The following is an 18,919-nucleotide window of genomic DNA, read 5'->3' on the forward strand; positions in this document are numbered from 1 at the left end:
TTTTGTTTGACAGCTACGTTCTTTTGCTCCAGGCGGCAGCGTTACGGTTGCCATGGTTACAGGGCGACGCTCTCTCTCTCTGCGACTGTGTGTTTCCTGGGTGAGAGAGCGCCTTTTCGTTGTTGTTGTTGTGCTAAGCTAACAGGCAGAATGCTACAAGCATAGCTCTAAAGAATGTAGCATCATGGGCAGTGTAGTCCGTGCTGCAGGGAGAATGGACTGCCATACACGTTATGTGTCTGTGAGCGCTAGGAGGGAGAAAAAGGGGAGTGGAAAGGTACGAGCAGTCATCGAGCAAAAACGGGAGCTGGAAGCATGTAAATATAATAATAACCACTGCAGCCAAGAAGAGTGCCTGACGAGCCCAGTTGTAAGTAAGCTATTAAGACTCGACTGTACACTGTGTTCGTGTTTTCCTCCGAAAACAACAAGTTCCGTTGGAGCAGCCTTTCAACGCCTCTCTCTGTCTGTCGCAAGAAAAGTTGACCCACACAACAAAGTAGAGCTATTTTTCGGCTACCAGCCGACAGGGACCCCGCCGTATTATGCTGGGCTTACACTGTGCGATTTTTTCAGTCGCGCGATTCAGCTCCTGCTCAAACTGTACGATTGACTCGCAGGGGTTAGAAGTTCATAGGTCACGATGCAGGTCTCACACTATACGGCCCGATGCTCTGATGCGACCTGAGTGCTCACACTGTGCGTCCATAAAAATGAAGGTTATAACAGAAATTCTGTCGCTCGCTCTCCCTCTCCGTCTTTCACTCACACAGACACACCACCACCATCAACTTTGCTAAATTGCTAATGAAAAACATTGGTCAGGCAGCTTTGATAATAACTTATTATCAACACAATGATAACATCACGCAGACTGAAGAAGTCTAGGAGGCCACTGGACCAGCTTGACTTCCTGGTCATTAATGTGCGTCAGTGTGATAACTCCAAAGGCCGGAGCTCCCTCTACTGGAGGACTCATGACCCTACAGCAGTTTTACAGCTACTGCGTTTATAGTGGTCCCTCGCTATAGCGCGGTTCACCTTTCGCGGCCTCGCTGTTTCGCGGATATTTTGTGCGCAATTTTTCATGCTTTTTCTTTCCCTTTCTTTCCTTATTTTACAGCGCTTTGTGTTCTGCGTCCTGATTGGCTGTAGACCACTGTCAATCAATCTCGTGCGTGTCTCCTGCACAGTACAGAGCGCGTTCAGCTTGTCAAATTTACATAAATCTTTGATCGCTAGCAGTGTGACTCTGAAGTGCTGTACTGTGTGTTTGTAAGTTTTCTCCCCAACAAACACAACAATGTCGATGAAACATTTTTGCACCGTCAAAGGCACCTGCGGGTGTTTTTGGTTTCATTCTATAATACTGGACTTAATTTTCTACAAAGGTTTGAACTTTGAGAGTGTTTAAACAAGAGGGAAAAGCGTGAAAATGTTCATGTCTGTCTGAGAAAAGTGCATAAAGTGTGTAGTGAGGGGTTTTACAGCCTTAAAACATCTATAATAATTGTAAAAAATAAAGTTGGCTACTTCGCGGATTTCACCTATCGCGGGTTATTTTTTTAGAACGTAACTCTCGCGATAAACGAGGGACCACTGTACTATAAAACTGTCTGTCTGTGAACTGTGGTTCAAGATTCTGGCACATCAGGATGCATAAAACTGTTTCAGTTAGTTAGTAAGTTAGTTTAATTGCAGGCTGTGATGTTCATGTGGGTTCATGCCCCCAAACCCAATTTTTGTATTAATCATTTGTAAACGTGTAAATATGAAATAAATAGCAAGATACCATTAGCAAACTCTTTGTTTATTCTCCCTTGATCAGTTATTTATTTTACTTTATTTCACGCCCTCTTGCAGAGGCACTTTGCCCCACCACTAGAGGCCCGCACTAGAGAACCACTAACTAAAATACTCTATTGTGTTTTATTGAAGATGGTTAACATTTGTTCTTTTATATCTCCATATCTGTAGATGCATTGTATCTTTAGCTAAATGTGACTATAAATCTTTTCAAGTGTGATTAGTGTGACGCGAGACATCGTTGAAAGGAGGCACGTGAAGGTTAAGCCTTAAATGTTATCCAGTTGTTGATGATTAAACAGATGCTTGTACACGCAGATTATCAAAGGTCCAAGGTTTAGAAAAATACTGAGCATATATATATGTGGGACAAAAGTAAAACAGCAGCCAGGAGTGTGTAGTCGAAATCTTGGCTGACAGTTTGGCTCTGTCATGATGGGAAGGTTCACAGCTGTAATAGTTGCCCTTCTGTTTTCATGCATCTCCAGCACGTCAGGTAAGTGCACTGTATGATATATATATATAACAACATCATCAAGAAATGTGCGGTCTCTGGTTTTCAATCATGATGTAGTGAGTAGTAAATTTGCAACAACAGTTCTCACAAAAAAGCCTATATATTTTAAATGATACAACTTTACTATAACAAAATAATGTAAAACTGATTAAAATATTTCGTGAATCCATCATAATGTTCGATAATGAGCCAAATCAGCTGAATCAACACTTTAATCCACATGTTAGAGTGGAATATTTTGCCTTTTCTTTCACACAAGACTCCACACCTGAGCTTCTGTCATTTATTTTGAACAGGACAAACATGTGAAAAGAACTGTGGGAAAAACTTGGACTCATGTTCATGCCACACTACATGCACATCTCTGGCGAACTGTTGCGCAGACTATAAAGAGTACTGCGTGGATATATCTCCATATTCTGGGTCTCTTTTCGGTGGCACAGATTTTATTATACTTGATGCAAGTTTCGAAACGGCTTCAGAGATTGAATGCAGGTAAGACGTCTGTAGTTCTGTAGAGCTTATAAGTGAACATTTTATTCATGTAAAATAACCGAATCCAATGGACTTTCATGGACAACTGTGTTATTTATGTTAACATTAAAGAGTTTAAATACAGATCAGAACCCTGCTAATCATTCTTTTATTATGGCAGGTTCAATGGCAACATTAGTACGGTGGGATATGTGGATGACGGAGGGACAGGCCATTGTATCTCCCCGCTGTTATATGAAACAGGATGGATTCCTTTTGAGATTTCATCAGACAATGGCACTACATTCACTAGAGCCGGAACTTGGCTTTCAGGTATAATACCCGCTAGATACTCTTACGGGTGTTATTAGAACCCATCAGTTTCCATTTGATATGGAGATCACATTAACCATGATTTTTTGTGCTGTTGCAGTTCATACCGGTAAGCTAGATTCTAAGTTCAAGGCGATTCTGGACAACTCAACAAAATGGCAGTACTATGGCACACCTAATGTTGGAGGCACTCTTGAGATGACGTGGAATACCTCTTTAGTAAGAGCAGAAAAGGTCAATATAGAGCTTTGGGGATACAGGGAAACAGGTTGGTGAAATTCTCTACATACACTTTATAGCTCACATGAGTTTGTTGACTGGAGAAATACATGATTTTAACCACAGTGTTTCTCTGTAGGAGAGCCCTATACAGAGTACTGGCTGGGTGAATGGCATTATTTATACTCTCTTGCAAAGGATCATCCTAATAATGGCTCCTTCAGCTTTTTGCCCAAACCAGCAGAGAACAGCTTTTCATCTTCGGAGCTCGGCTCTGTGCGCGTCAGCTCCAGCAGCCATCCTGACGGCATGTGGTACGTGCAAACACTCTCTGTGGTATATAGGCGACTGTTTTAATGATTAAGGATTTTCATCGTCCAAAGATCAATATTTATTAGCATTTAGTGTTCCACTGTGTGGCGAATGGGGATAGGTTCCTTTCACCCTCCTTTTCTAAATGTAAAAAAGCCTCTAGTCTTTGGTGTGTGCTTTCTGATATTTCTAAAGTAATGAATACACATATTATGTTTGATTATACACAAAAGAAATTATACATGGATATAAATTTCACCTCTGCCAAAAGAATGCCCTAAATCCTACAAGTTGAAGCCTGAAAAATATTTAAGTCTAAAAATTTAATTTCTACATGTAATATCTCTTTTACAATTGAGGTGTACAAAAAGTTCTGTTGGTTATGCTCAGGAATGTCCAGGCAGCGTGGACCGAGGATCACGCTCTGGCGTGGCATCTGGAGGAGAATTTCAGGAAGGACTCAGCAGGCTGGGCCCTGGATAAATGTCTGGCATGGGACGAGCTGGAAAATCAGCTGCCCAACTTCCTCAGTGAGATCATAGACTGCCCCTGCACGCTGGCTCAAGCGAGAGCAGACACAGGCAGGTTTCATGTAAGTGAGAGGAGCAGAAAATAAAAACTTGGTTGCACACATTTGTAACAGCAATGCAAAAACTGTACTTTTTAAGTCCAACTGCTAAGGAAGAAGGGAACAACTACAGACAGTAAAAAGGAAGCACAATGGAGAACGCATGAGAACCTAACAGACAAAACAAAGAACACAGTCAAACTGAGGCTATAAATACACACGAGGTAACGAGCTAAGTGGAAACGGGAGGGAAACTAAACACAGCAAAACACAGTTAAGGTAAATAACAGGCAGGAAGTAAAACCAAAAACAATGCATGGGAAACAAAGTAAAACATGGGAATAAATAGAAACACTGAACACAAATGAACTGAACACTGGACAAAGAGATGAAGAGAGACACTGGAAAAAAAACCTCATGCATAGAAGCTGGAACTAAAAAAAGCCTAAAAAATATATTTGGGATTTAGGGGACTGAGAGATCATCAGCAGTTTAGATTTTTAATGCAGAAACTAAACGTGTGTAATTACTTCACATGTCTATGATGATTATCAGTAGCTGTTATCGTTTGTAAATGGTCATTGCTTATCAGTTTATGAAGGTCTCTCTTAATTATTTATGAGAACATGAAAGCTGAACATTTCAGATGTTATTGCCTCACAAATAAGGATGTTATAATATAATCAAAAATTTGTATGGTTTTATTGTTCATGGAAGAATTAAGCTTCTGGACTGGGTTACAACACCTCTACCCATCATCCACAGCACTTGCTATTTTCAAACGGGAAGCTGATCTCCTTACTTCAGGTTGCACAATAGAAAGTTATTCACAAACTGCAACATAACATCTCCATTTTTTCAACAATAAGCCAGACATGGGATATGTTTTCAAAGTTACAGTGAACACGTGATCACAGTGAATTGCACATTTGGCTGCCAGGTCACAGACATTTTATCTTTCTCCTCAGACTGACTATGGGTGTGATATAGAGAAAGGGAGTGTGTGCACCTACCATCCTGGGAGTGTTCACTGTGTGAGGGCTATACAAGCCAGGTGAGTCTTCTGGTTAGAGTGGTGCCCAGAGTTCAAGTATTTTAAACCCCACATATGCATTCGAATTAGGAAAATACGTAGCATATGTGCAGAATAAAGTTTTTTTTTTCATTTTAAAGTATTTGTTTTAAGTTAAAACAAATCATATAACAAAATAGGGCTCATGTTTTCACTTGTTTATTTTTATATTTGGGCTGATAGTGAGCAGTAGTACACTTTGTGCTTTCATTACCATATATCCACTTACTGTCAGGGCGCTGCAGTTAAACATCATGCATTACACCAGTTAAGTTTTGATGTAGGTACTAACCATAGCCCATAACCCATAATTATAACTAACTAGCCAAATGACTAACTATAGTCCTACTCAATAAATGCACAACAGTTGGGGTGACTGTGGCTCAGGGGGTTGGGAAGTGCATCTGTAACCGGAAGGTCGCTGGTTCGATCCCCGGGCTCTCTGTCCTGGTCATTGTGTCCTTGGCAAGACACTTTACCCTACCGCCTGGTTTTGGCCAAAGTGGCCGATGGCGCGATATGGCAGCCTCGCTTCTGTCAGTCTGCCCCAGGGCAGCTGTGGCTACAACCGTAGCTTGCCTCCACCAGTGTGTGAGAGTGAATTCAGAGTAATTCTTATTATGTTAATGAAACACACACATGTATATCATCCTCGCCAGATACAGTCAGTGTCATGCATTCCGAGAATATAATATTTTCCATTATATCCAGTCTAGACTATGTCTAGTCTTTGTGGCAAAATCTTTATTTATGATCACACGCACACCTCTGTTGTACAGTAGCTTATTTTTGAGGTTACTTTATTGATCAAACATTGCAAACAAACTCCTACTCACTGTCTAACTTGCACTTGGTTTGTTTGAGTTGAGTTTTTGATTTTTCAACGTTGGATCAGTTTGTGTCGCTCCTATGCTCCTGTCTCATTAATTAGATTAGTGCAAAGTTTATTTCTGTTGGTTACATTTTTAAGATTGCACCTAAAAATACACAAAACGTTTTGTGTTTTGGCCTAAAAAGTGGTCATCATACTGTATGTATTAGAGAAACATAGTCTTGCATTTGGATTTATAAATACATATTTAGAAAATTCTCAGAATTTCCTTTTTAGCTTATTATTTATTCACGCATGTAAAAAAATGCCAACACTCTAGAAAAAAAGTCAGATATGTTAAAAACAGTATCATGCAGTATTATGTTCTTGTTATAAGCTTGTGCTGCCCACTAGAATGACTGTGGAGTCTTGTTTAAATTGGTTTTTTTTGCCTTTGGCTTTAACAGATTTTACTGACACTGTTTGGGAAATTTGTCCACAGTCCCAAGTACGGAGCAGGACAGCAGTGCTGCTACGACAGCACCGGCGCTCAGGTCCTGACAGCAGACTCGATTGGGGGTAGTACTCCAGACCGAGCGCATGACTGGGGTTCACCTCCTTACAAGAAACCTCCTCGAATCCCTGGACAGTCTCACTGGATATACGATGTCCTCAGCTTCTATTACTGCTGCCTCTGGTCTGACAACTGCCATTACTACTTCAAACACCGGCCCTCCAGTGACTGCAGGCGTTACAAGTCCCCCCAGTCAGGTGAGTTAGCCCTGGTGGTATTACAGCGTGTTTCACAAGATTCGTTTTTAGTGTCTTTATTTTTGTTGTGTGTTTAATGTCAGCTGTGGTCTTTGGAGACCCTCACTTCATAACATTTGACGGCACTAGCTACTCCTTCAACGGCAAAGGGGAATACACTTTGGTGACATCAGCGGAAAAGCAGCTGGCAATCCAAGGCAGAACAGAGCCTGTGACGGGTGAGCCAGTGAACTTTAACACTACCACTGTGAACAATGCTCCACAAATGCTGTCACTGAAGAAGAAAACTATTACAGCAGTTTATTTACCTGATTATACCACTATTAGAAACAACCAACGCCACAAAGCTGTCATCTGTTGCTATGAGAGAAGCGTCCTCTGACATCATCGAGGTACGGCTGGTCAGTGGTAACAGTGACCTCGAAGTGCTGCTCAACCAGAAAACGCTCTCATTTACTGAGCAGACCTGGATGGACTTATACGGTGAGACACTGATTTATCTTATTCCTCATGATGAAACAAACTGGTTTTATTTGGAACCCTTTTAAAAACTGTATTCACTCCAAACATTTTCTTTGGAAGTGAGTGTACTTGTGGGCTCTCGTACTCTTGTAACATTGTGTTTTCTATTGTGCAGCTGATTTTACTTTCAATATCAGTTTGCTAAAAACCCAGTTTTACGCTTTCTTCTGTAAAGATTTGAATTCACAGGTTTCACACGGCGAAATCAAAAAGTTCATACTTGTGTGGAGAAAAAACATCAGCTTCTGTGTCGAAGGCCTTGAGGCCTTGCGTGTACAGCTATGACACTGTCTATTATTATGAAGGAGCATGAGGTCTAGAGCCTGACCAGGAGCATCTTCCTTATTATTTCAACATGTACAAGTTTGTGAACAGTGAAACTGCTCCCCATCAGTGCTGACCTCTTCTGCAACGTCTTGACATATGAAGGACAACAGCCAGCCCAAATGTCCTCCACTGTGAGGCAAGCCATTGTGGAGATCTGCAAATGTGCAGTGGCTCGCAGTGCATTGAAACAGCAACGCCAACACAATATTTGCTCAGTAGCTGTCCTTTAAAACTCATGTGACTCCTGTATGAATTTCATTTTGAACGGTTGGTGTTTGCATGGAGTGACTTAAATGTAAGAGGCTCAAGGCAACCACCTCGAAAGGGATAACAGCCATATACTTATATCAGGTGCTGTCTTATATGTTATATAAGTAAAGGCTGAGTACTTCTTCCAACACTGCAGAAATCTATAAAGCACTGTTTTAATGGCACAACCTGTCTTTTATTCTCTCGTAGGTGCATTTCTGTTTTCTCCTACGTCTACAAATGTGACTGTGATGTTTCCCTCTGGAGCCGGGGTGGAAGTCCGACAGAGAGAGGGAACCATGACAACCACTGTGCTCCTGCCAGAGGATTTTAAAGACGCCACTCTTGGACTTTTGGGAAAGATGAATGGTGATGCCAAAGATGACCTTGTTTTCAGCAATGGGAGTGTTGTGCAGAACTCCAGCAATCCAGAGGAGCTGTTCAGCTTTGGGGCCAGCTGTAAGAAATCGCTAAACCTTTACATCACTAATTTGTGGGAAAACTGCTATTGTTACTTAATTTTTCTGAAGGAAGGGTAACAGTTGGCAAATCTAAGATTTGAGGTGGTTGAAAGACAGAACAGCACTGGTACAGGGATAGAGTGGTTTTCATTGTCGCCTCACAGAATGGAGTCCTGTGCAGGGTTTCCTCTGGGTACTCCAGTTCCTCCCAAAGATATGCATGTTAACGGGTGAATCTGTCCAAGTTGCACCCATGCTCTCAGCCTGTGACAGCGAGACCTTTCCACTGTGATATCACAATAAACATAAACATAAAACCTGAACATATCTTCCAGGTCTGATAAGTGTGATCAGTGTCGAAGTGCTTTAAACTTGCCACAAGGGGGCAATAGCTGTGGTTACAACGATACTTCCTGCCCCTGTAGAAGAATGTGGAGATGCAGCTTACTGTCCTGACCGCTGTAAACACTTACCTGAGAAGTTTATTGACCCAGTCAGTTTTTGTTAGGCAGGAGTGTAGAGTGCAATGCTAGCTTTCATGAAAACAGCAGAAAGCTTGGTTAGCAAAGTGCATCGCACATAGACAGATACTGACAAAGTAATATAAAAATAAAACTCTGAAATTTCAATCAAGGAAACTGGAACACAGACTTCTTTAACCGTCGGTTAGTGCAGTCAACTAGACATCAACCCTAACGTTTATGTCATTATTTAAAAGAAATCACCCCTGTTGCTTTGATGGCAAAATTAGGCAAAAAGACTAACCTCAAGTGGTCATCCAAGGAACTGCAGTTTTGTGGTAGGTGGTGGTTGGTTTCATTTTTAATCCCCAAAAGATGTCACATGAATTAAATCCATCAGTTTTTTTGTGATAATGCTCTCTGTCAGGGGTTGTGTCTGCTTTAATACTTAGAGCATGTTTTTCTATGATATTTGTGGTGGGAAATGAAGGTAAAGCTCTGTTTTTGTCTTACAGGGGCAATAGCCAATGAGTCTGCCTTGTTTACCTATGATTCAGAATACTTGTTGGAAACATATCACCGTGCCCCCAGACATGACACCAGTTTTATTCCAGTGTTTTTGGTTCCTGAGAGTCCAGATGATCCACTCGCCAATCAGGCAGCAACGATATGCTCCGGAGGAGGCTCTCAATTCTGTAGGTATGAGTGAAAACTTTGATTAGCCTTCTATTATTATAATAACAAACTGAATGTAAGTGTAATGTTTTTATGAAGCATATCTGCTTCAGATATGTCAGTAAATGTTAAACGGTTAAATAAATGTGTGCTAATTTTGCACATAAAGTTTAATTCGGCTACTAACACACTGATGATGTCACACGTACAGTGCATCAATTATATTATCCTCCACTGGGTGTAAAAACTACACATTGACTGTCTGCCACACACAGGAATACATGAGAAATACTGAGTAGCGTTCTGGGAAATAATATGGTATATGGCACAACTTGTTAAAAGACATAAAATCTCATTTTCTGATCTTTGCTTATGTGCTGTAGGTATGACATCCTGGTAGGTCGTAGTCCAGGAATCGGAAATGCTACGAGAATGTCTTTCCAGAGTCATGTTTCTCTTGTAGAGGATCTAAAACCAGGTAAAAAGCTTTAAAAATTATCCAAAAGATATTCCATTGTTTATTATGTACCACTTGGTATGACATTGTCATACTTTGCAGTATTATCCTGTGGGTGGCTTTCACCACCTGATAACGGGAAAAAGGAGGGAACCACCTACTTACAAGGAACTAAGGTGCGGCTTTCCTGCAATGAGGGCTACAATCTCAAAGGATCAGCAGTGCGACTATGCCAGGCCGACGGCCAGTGGTCTGGAGAGGAGACACGCTGCGTGGCTTCCAGTATGGACACATCATGACATCAATAAATGATGAAATCAATAAATAGCAAGATTTTGATCTTCAGAAATCAACAGATGATTGGTGACAAAGGAGTGTGAAATGCACAAAAATATCATCAAATGACTTTCATACAAGCGTGTCAAATTGTAAAAACAAAGATTTAGCACGAGGATGGATCTGATCAATCATATTACATGCCTAATTTTAAAAATTGCGTCACTGGAAAAATACCTCAGAAGAAGTAGCAGCACTCTTACCTTTTTTTTTTTTTTTTTTTAACCACGGGCCTCCTTTTCATTACTTATTTACTTATTTAGTAGTTACAAACATGCAGTGCAAAGAGATGTTAAGAGACGTGCATCTTCTTACTTCTTCAACTGTAATATATTGCCGGTATTTCTTGTTTGGATTTGTACTATAAACCTTGCGAATAAGCAAAAAAAAAGCTCAGCTTCAGCGCTCACACTTGCCCTGTAACTTCCCAAGGAAATATTGAAGGCTTTTAATTGTTACTCATAGGATTAGACATTCAAGATGTGCATTTATCAGCACCCAGTTCAATCAGATAATATGCAGGCAATGACCTAAATTTGATGAAAAACAGAAGTCTTCACAGAAAAGGCCGAATCAAAGAATGGGAAAGATTGTGCATGCATCCCGCTCTCAAAGGAATGAGGACTAAACCGAAAACCTAAATTAACAGCCCAGTTTTTTGCATAGAAAAAGTAAAAGCATCGCATCACGATCCTCTTAGAGATACCAGTTTGAATTTTTCTGGTCACAAAAATTAAATATCTGGAATTGATTTTCCACCATATCAGCCATCAAAGGGGAGGGTGATTCTCCTCATCTGTACAGCAGCAGATAGAATTTTTTTTAGAAGAAAAATAAAAGCTGAGGACGAGCAATAACTCTAGTAACAAAAGAGATTTCACTGAACTCATATAATGCCTGTCAGGAGATTATTTTCTAACCTACAAACTTTCAAGGGCCAAAGGTTTACCAAAGCCATTAGGATTTATTGTCAGGCTGTAGATCTTTCTATTGATAATGACGCATTTGGCCTGCTGATGTTCTTACATGAAAGGTCAGGGTACAGTCAGGATTTCTCATCTGTGACCTGCAAATGTCTGTAATAGCAATTTACAGAATAGTTGCTGAGATGCTTTTGTCTGAACAAAAAAGTAAAAACAACAACAATACAAAAAAGCAAAGTAGAAAAGTGAAGGAAATTTTGGCCAGTCTAGTGTTCAAGATCATCCTTTCATGCACCGTTGCATCATTTTCAGTGCCGTTGCTATTTTTAGATCTTTCCAAGAAGTCTCGTTGCACTTGATGTGTGCTGGAGAGGACAAAAAACAAACACACAAATATACAAAATCTGTACTGTGGACATGATACCCTCGTATAAGACTTGCACCCTTTTTTTAAAAAACATATAAAGATCATGTTTTCTACTTTGTTTTTCAGCTAAATCAAACTCTGAATCATGTGGTTCCTGTTTGATTCTTACACACTTAACAATCAAGTCCCATTTTTTCCCCATTTGTCCTGGATAACTTGACTCAGTGGGAAAAGAGTCTCATTTAAATCTGTGCCTTCAGGTAATACCACAGGGATTGTGGCTGGTTCAGTCATCGGAGCGCTGACGCTAATTGTGATCATAACAGTAATCGTGCTCCACTCCAGAAAACGTAAAAGGTACAGTAAGATATTACTTAATCTTATTAGTGGATGAATAAAGTGATGATATGCACTCATTTTATCAGGATTATGTTATAGTACCTGTTGCTGAGTGAAAGTTGAGTTAACTTTTATTTTGTATCCCTTTCAATTTCAGAAAAGATGAACACTCAGCAGAAACGGAGAGTCATTAGAGCTTAGGGGAGAATCCACAATGACACAGCTATAAATGTAGATTAAACATTAATCTAGCTAAACAGGTAATGGGTAAAACATTAATCTAGAAATGGAAGAGGCTATGTCTATTTATTAACAATGTCCAAGACCAAGTCGACTGCATGTGAACTGTTAATACTATAACTGCTAGCTTCTATATACTTCCAGCCTCCTGTCTACACTAATAAGTTGACTGCTGTTGTCGTGATTCTGACTCCCAGGTATTTCAGGCAGAGCTGGACACACCAGGCTCCTGTGCTGGCTAAGTTAAATTATGGTAAACAAAAGAAAACGTTTGATGTGTTAAACAAGTGTCTGCCCCCATATTTAAGGCTTGATTAGCAGCACGTAGTTGTGTAACACTATTTTTAAGCACTCCCAATAAGATAACTTCTCTTCATAGTCGCTGAGTTGCTTTTGTTGGGTTTGTTTAAACAGTATTTGAAGCAGGGCTGGATGGAGTTATGTGTGTCCCCCTTATAGATGTCAGGTCTCTCCTACTGCCATTGCAAACTTTGGACAATTTAAAGTTTGTCAGTCCTCGGGCGACCAACTCGTTGGACTCGGGGCTCCAACAGTTGCTTTGTCTGTTGATTAGCTGCTCCTGTGGGAACAGGTTCCTCTGCACAGTTAGTATCTACATACAGTGCAACACATTTAACCTCCGTTTGTGTTGAAAAGTCAAACTGTGTTGCATTTCTTTTGGGTTTTGTATTGTTTTAATGTCATTCAGTCATTCAGTAAAATACAGCACCCAGTTTATTAGATAAACTGATGAACTCCAGCAAACTGCTCCTTGCCACTGCCTAAACACTCCTCTTATGTCAAAAACTAATATAAATATTTGAACTATTGTGTATGTAGAGAAGAAAACGCTGCACTTTCTTGGTTGTGTATTTCTTAAATGTTAATAAATTCTCTTATACAGTTGGCTGTTTTTAAACTGTATTAAAATATAATATGAGAAGGTGAATCTTATTCTTGAATCAAACTAACCACAGTTTTTTGGCACACACATATGACTCAGACCCAACATCACATTGTTACTGTGAGTTTCTGAGCCTTTTGCAGTGCTGTACATTTACACTGGTATGGTGAAAACAATATTATAACATGTTAAGAGCAACTAAATCCAAGACGTGGCATCTTACAGCTCAGGTGTATGCCTAAGAATGATTATATTTAGTCCTGATTGTTTTAGTCATACCTATATATGAGTACTAATAATAACTTTCTGTATTTATTCTCAGATGATCCATAAATGTAATGTCAACTTTCCAGTCCTTAAAATACACTTTAACTGCCCTTTGGGGATAATTTGACTTCTTGCTCTTAAAAGATTTCAGATATTTCCTCATTAATAAATTCATTAGTAAAGTTCCACCTCAGATGCCTGGTTGATTTATGAATCTCAAGCTCGGTTCATTATTTGTTCAGCATATCACCCTTGTTGCCCAGATTCATCTGTGCATGTGAAATTCCTCACAACCACTCCACTGCGTCAGTCTCTCAGTCTGTCGCTTTGTCCTGGCTGTAAACACGTCTTTAGTTTGTGGTAAACAACAGTTTGTCTCACACGTTTATCGCGTTATTGTTCTCGATTTGATCTCATCTTTTCAAGTCAATCTTGGGTTCAGAAAGTGAACGTAACACTGTTGTTTACTGTGTTACTCTGAATGTACGTGCTGTTCCCTCACGCAACCCAAGGCTGTAGTTTCTTTGGACAAAGAGCACCAGTATGTGACAAGACTGCAGAGGCCTCTGCTGAATAACCTTGCTTCCAGAGTCATTCACCAACAACTTGCCACAGACACTCCAGAGATATAAATACAAATGATTAGCATTATCCCCTCCATGTCCCGGGCAACCGAGGAGTAACTCCCAGCTCATCTCATAAATCATTCTCATCCTTTGGATCACTCTTACTGCCACGCAAGTGTTAAAATGACCCACCCGGGTATTTAAAGTGTGAGACTGGACCATGCAGATGCCAAAGAACGCCTTTCCTTGGACCTCCTGCGCACTTTCTGTTAGGCAATAAAAATACAGCTGCTCTGTTGTTTGGATCTTGGTGATCAGACGAGACTTGTTTGTCACAGTGGAGTGAAACTCTTTGCAGACCGGTTCCTTCATATTGATCTGATTTTCTAGGATATGGGTGAAGAAAATAAAATATTATCCCGTCCAATTTTCCGCCGAGATGTGGAATGGGATCCTTTTCCAAACTGGACACAGCCGAGCCGTATCTTTGCTCAGGATTTTGGTCTTCCACCCTTCCTGGAGCCCGGTGATCTGGACTGGCTAGACTGGGCGAAGAAGAGACTGGCATCTTTCTCATGGCCAGGGTACACACAAAGTCCCCTTCTCCCCCCATTTATTGGTATGCGACCCACAGACCAGAAGGGATTGAGACAACTGACAAGTGGAGTATCAGAGATCCAAACAGGGCCAAACAGCTGGAAGATTAATCTGGATGTTAATCACTTCTCACCTGAAGAGATCACAATCACAACCAAAGAGGGCTATTTACAAATATCAGGTAGTGTCAGTTTTTTGATCATAAGATAGATTTATGATGAAATATGTGATGAAAAGTGTAAAAAACACTTTTGTTTGCTTCTTTTTCATTTCAAGGAACCCACGAAGAAAGACAGGATGAGCATGGACTGGTTTCAAGGTGCTTCACTCGTAAATACAAGTAGGTTGTCAGAGAACACTGTGAGTCATTTCTATTTATCTTTTCTTGGAAATTGGGAAATAGCTATAGTGATTTACTAATCAATCAATCAAGCCTTTATTTTTCACATGCAATGTTACACATACATGTTACCTGCAGTGAAAATTTGACCCCTTCCGACCATAAATGCATTACATCACATTGGGAAGACAGATCGGAAACAGGTAGGATGGTAAGAAAAACAATGAAATACAATACATGAGGGGAGACAAGGAGAAAAAGAACTCCTCTCAGACTGAGCTCCTACAGGAGAGCAGTTTGAGAACAGAAAAAAAACCCACACCTCAGCACAGAGAAGCACATGAAACTTCATATCTTCACACCATAAAAACACGTGCGTATCGGGTATGGAGTTTGCCGATGTGGACAACAGCCCCATTAAAACATACATGCAAACATTAAGTATATAAGAGTTTTCCGTTCAGAGTTTTTATCATTCGAATGAGCTTGAAAGTCAATATTTAGTATGACTACCTTTATCTGTCTACACAGTTTGAAGCTTTCTGAGAATTTCTATAAGCAGTTTTAAGGAACAGTTCTCCAGGCTTCTTGAAGGACATTCAAAGCTCTTCTTTGGATGTTGGCTGCCTTTTGTTCTCTTCTCTGTTAACATGAGTCCACACTGCTTCAATAACATTTAGGTCCGGGCTCTGGTGAACACGCAAATCAACAGAAGGATCAGTTGCACCCGTTAGGTCCTACGTTTCGTCTCTGCTGGATTTTCCCCCTGTTTCTTAAGGACATCATTTTCAGATACCGGTCTTCTGCTTTAGACGGTGTTTTATGCTTGCCACTTCTTCTTTTGTCCTCCAGTTTTTCAATTTCCTCAACTTTTTTAAGGACACACTGCACACTAGGCTGAGATGTACCAGCTTAACAAAGGAAAAACTTTGAAAGACCTTCAGAAACTATTGGATGGCTATTGCTCAAGATCACTTTCAGAAATTATAAGAAAATCTGATTCCTTGGAAGGAAACTATAAAGAAATGAGGGGTGGCACAATACTTTTAAACAGTATGTATAGCTTACAGAAGGTGAGGATATCAACACATACACAGATGATTCTGCAGCAATAATAGAGTTTGTATATATATATATATAGGTTGTAATCTATTTAATTAGTCTCTCAAAATGTGTTAAACATATATATGTTACAAATACACTGTTCTGTTAGTTGCTTACCAACTTTCTTTTCATTTCATTAAGGTTGCCACAGGGGGTTGACTTGCAGCAGATCAGTTCATCCCTGTCTGCAGATGGAGTCCTGTCTGTAGAGGCCCCTGTGCCAGGGACCTCAAGCAGCATCCCAGGCAATGAGATTGTCATACCAGTTCAGATCAGACAGAAGCAGGATGAACAAAAGGATGAACCAGTGAGCAGAGCTTGATGTAGCTCAGGTTATGTGTAGCAACCTTTGCAGCACTGACCTAAAGAGAAAATGTAATTGTTCTAGCATTGCAAATTTACTAACCAGGCTGGTTTATTTCCACTAGAGAACATTTCATACTGTTCAACATAATAATGTGACACTTCATATGTTTTCAGATCAAGATTAGATTTATGAGTTTGACCTGAAACTTGATATGATGGTTTCTTGACGAAGCAGCATTATAAAGCTGTCCTGATATCACATAATCCCTAACAAATGAAAATAACAAACAAACATCATCCTCTGTTCATAAATGCATTCTTACTTTGGCAGATTGCAGGATTAAGAGAATTCAGTTTAATCTGTAGTAGCTGTGCTTCTTAAGGTATGCAGAAAATTCTTGTCAAACAGTCCACAAGAGGGCATTGAAGTTCTACTTAGAGTCACATTAGGGAATTTATTTCCTCCTCATGAGACTTCTTTCATCATGTAGAGATTTATAAACAGCTCTTCTCTAAGACCACCTATTCAGGGTACGCCTTCCAGGTTAGAAGCTTGTTGCACAGTATTCGTTTTTAAAAAGATTTATAAAACAACGAGCAAAAGCTACAAATAAAAAAATAAAATAAAGCTATTCATCAACACTAAATGGAAAAAGTGATGTGTAATGTTGCTTTTCTTCTCCAGTCCATTTAAGATAGGGCCATGCCAACTTAGGGTGAGTCAGGCTCTCCCCAAACGTAGCCAAGATTTGTCTGCTATGGGACTCTTACGGCAATGTGATGGCTCGCTGTGTGCAATTTGTGAGGCAATCTGTAGGGACATCCCCTAGCTCATACTGTGGGAGGACAGACTTACTTCTCTTTAATGGTCTACAGACCAAAAGGTTCATAGGAGACGAGCAGTGTTGCTCATAGACTCCATTTAAAATTCTCCATCAGTTCACAGCCCTCAGAGCTCGGCAATAATAGATCCCGACAACACGTGTGGTCATTGTCATGTTCTTGGTGATGTTGAGCTTGCTACAATAAATATTTCTGCACACATTTGGGTGTGACTTTTTTTTCCTGAGTAAGAGTTGCACAACACAGTGGCAGTTTCATCTTGACTTGAAAGTGTCTAAAAAAGTCTGTCCCCATGCTGAAGTCAAGGGTGACATCTACTGTTGAAACAGAATACTACATGACAAATGTTTGGGGTGAAAAAACAGAAGGCACAGTGAAAGTACGAGATTTTGACATTTTTGTGAGCGTCATTTGATCAGTAGAAAGCGGCAAATCAAGTGTCACAAAGAAACAGATGAATGGCAGTCAGCATGCTTTTTCTGAAATAGAAAATACTGTTAATTATATGTACTTAAGATACAAATTGTGAAAAGAACTGTACATTTGCAAAGTCCTTTACTAGCATTTACTACCAATGTGTAAAGCCAGTTCAAAACTAGAGAAAGTCAACATTTAAAAAATAAAATTGAAATCGGCTGCCACTCATATTTGTATTTACCATTTTTTAAAATACTTGAGTTTGGTTTCTGGCATGATTGTCTGTTAACTCCATCATGAGCATTATTGGAGGGAAGGGTAGATCCTGGGATTTACCCAGTGTTAATGCTAACATGTAGCTAATTTGGTAACAAAGTGCATGCGTAATTCAAATATTAAATATGATGCTAACTTTAGAAAAAACAAGCTAAAAACAAAATGTACTAACAGTTGAAACAAATCAGCCAAATCTTTGGGGTCTTTTACCAATAAACTCTAAAAGTTGTTTCAGCTGCTCCCTTGTCATAGGCATGCTTGATTTGGCAGTTTTACACCAGATGTCCTTCCTGACGCAACCCGTTTGGAGTTTCCAAAGTGGAAGTAAACTATTGACCTTTTGCTTTCTAAGCAAATTTATCAACCACTAAACCACTGGAAGCATCTGCAAATGAACAGGAAAAAATGTCTCTCATCTTTCACTTCTTTCACACATGGCAGCCACACCCCTAACAGTGCATAATGCTAGCTAGCTTGATTAGCAAAGTGCATTCATAAACTGTATGGTTACAATGCACAGACACATTAGTGTTTAACAGGCTTATAAAAAGTAAAAACTTCCTGGATGGTCTGTAGCATGTATCAAGCCCTAGTATTAGTATAAAGGTCATAACACCTGCCAGTGTTAGGGCACGTGTCAGTCATTTGTTTTAACCATTTCTTTATTGTTTTTTCAGACCTAGAAGATAAAGGTACGCAAAACCAACTGAACAATGGTCGGAGGCTCACATATAAACTAGGATACATTATTACTTGAATTAAAAGTGTTCATAGTACAACTGTTATTGTTAATATGCAGGACCAAAAAGGATTCAATATAACTTTGCGATTAGACTGATAATTGGTAAGCAAATTTTCTGAAAGACACCTGCTCTATCTACATCTGCTGTATTTCTAAGTGTATCCCTTTAGCCACCTATTGAATATTGGAGGTGTCTCAGACTTCCAGGATTGTATCAGAATTTTGTTGGTGGCTGACAGCATGATAAGAAAATTACTTCAAAAAGTCTGTCCGTTAGGCTGAACAAACGGCTGAGACAAGGTTCCTAGATTGGTTGA

At 39.9% G+C, this 18,919-nt stretch overlaps 2 protein-coding genes across 2 annotated transcripts; both read left to right on the plus strand.

The window, feature by feature from the left end:
* Positions 1-42: 42 nt before the first annotated feature.
* LOC147325918 (sushi domain-containing protein 2-like) lies at positions 43-13,742 on the plus strand. Its single transcript, XM_086300694.1, has 16 exons — positions 43-2,302; positions 2,620-2,818; positions 2,979-3,130; positions 3,231-3,398; positions 3,489-3,663; positions 4,052-4,253; positions 5,198-5,283; positions 6,615-6,883; positions 6,967-7,101; positions 7,211-7,366; positions 8,192-8,440; positions 9,419-9,602; positions 9,962-10,056; positions 10,138-10,317; positions 11,922-12,018; positions 12,158-13,742. Exons 1-16 carry the CDS (start codon positions 2,239-2,241, stop codon positions 12,192-12,194), a joined length of 2,448 nt encoding a protein of 815 aa, XP_086156820.1. The 5' UTR covers positions 43-2,238; the 3' UTR covers positions 12,195-13,742.
* A 286-nt stretch (positions 13,743-14,028) lies between these two features.
* Positions 14,029-17,771, plus strand: LOC147325919 (heat shock protein beta-1-like). The gene is made up of 3 exons (XM_086300695.1): positions 14,029-14,755; positions 14,851-14,914; positions 16,160-17,771. The coding sequence occupies exons 1-3, from the start codon at positions 14,371-14,373 to the stop codon at positions 16,338-16,340; spliced, it is 630 nt and encodes a 209-aa protein (XP_086156821.1). The 5' UTR covers positions 14,029-14,370; the 3' UTR covers positions 16,341-17,771.
* The last annotated feature ends 1,148 nt before the right edge of the window (positions 17,772-18,919 follow it).

This window comes from Aulonocara sp. 'chitande type north' Nkhata Bay, linkage group LG7, assembly GCF_057382095.1.
Source record: "Aulonocara sp. 'chitande type north' Nkhata Bay isolate Kocher_YH1m ecotype deep benthic linkage group LG7, A_spYH_male_GT1.1, whole genome shotgun sequence".
In the NCBI taxonomy this organism is placed as follows: Eukaryota; Metazoa; Chordata; class Actinopteri; order Cichliformes; family Cichlidae; genus Aulonocara; species Aulonocara sp. 'chitande type north' Nkhata Bay.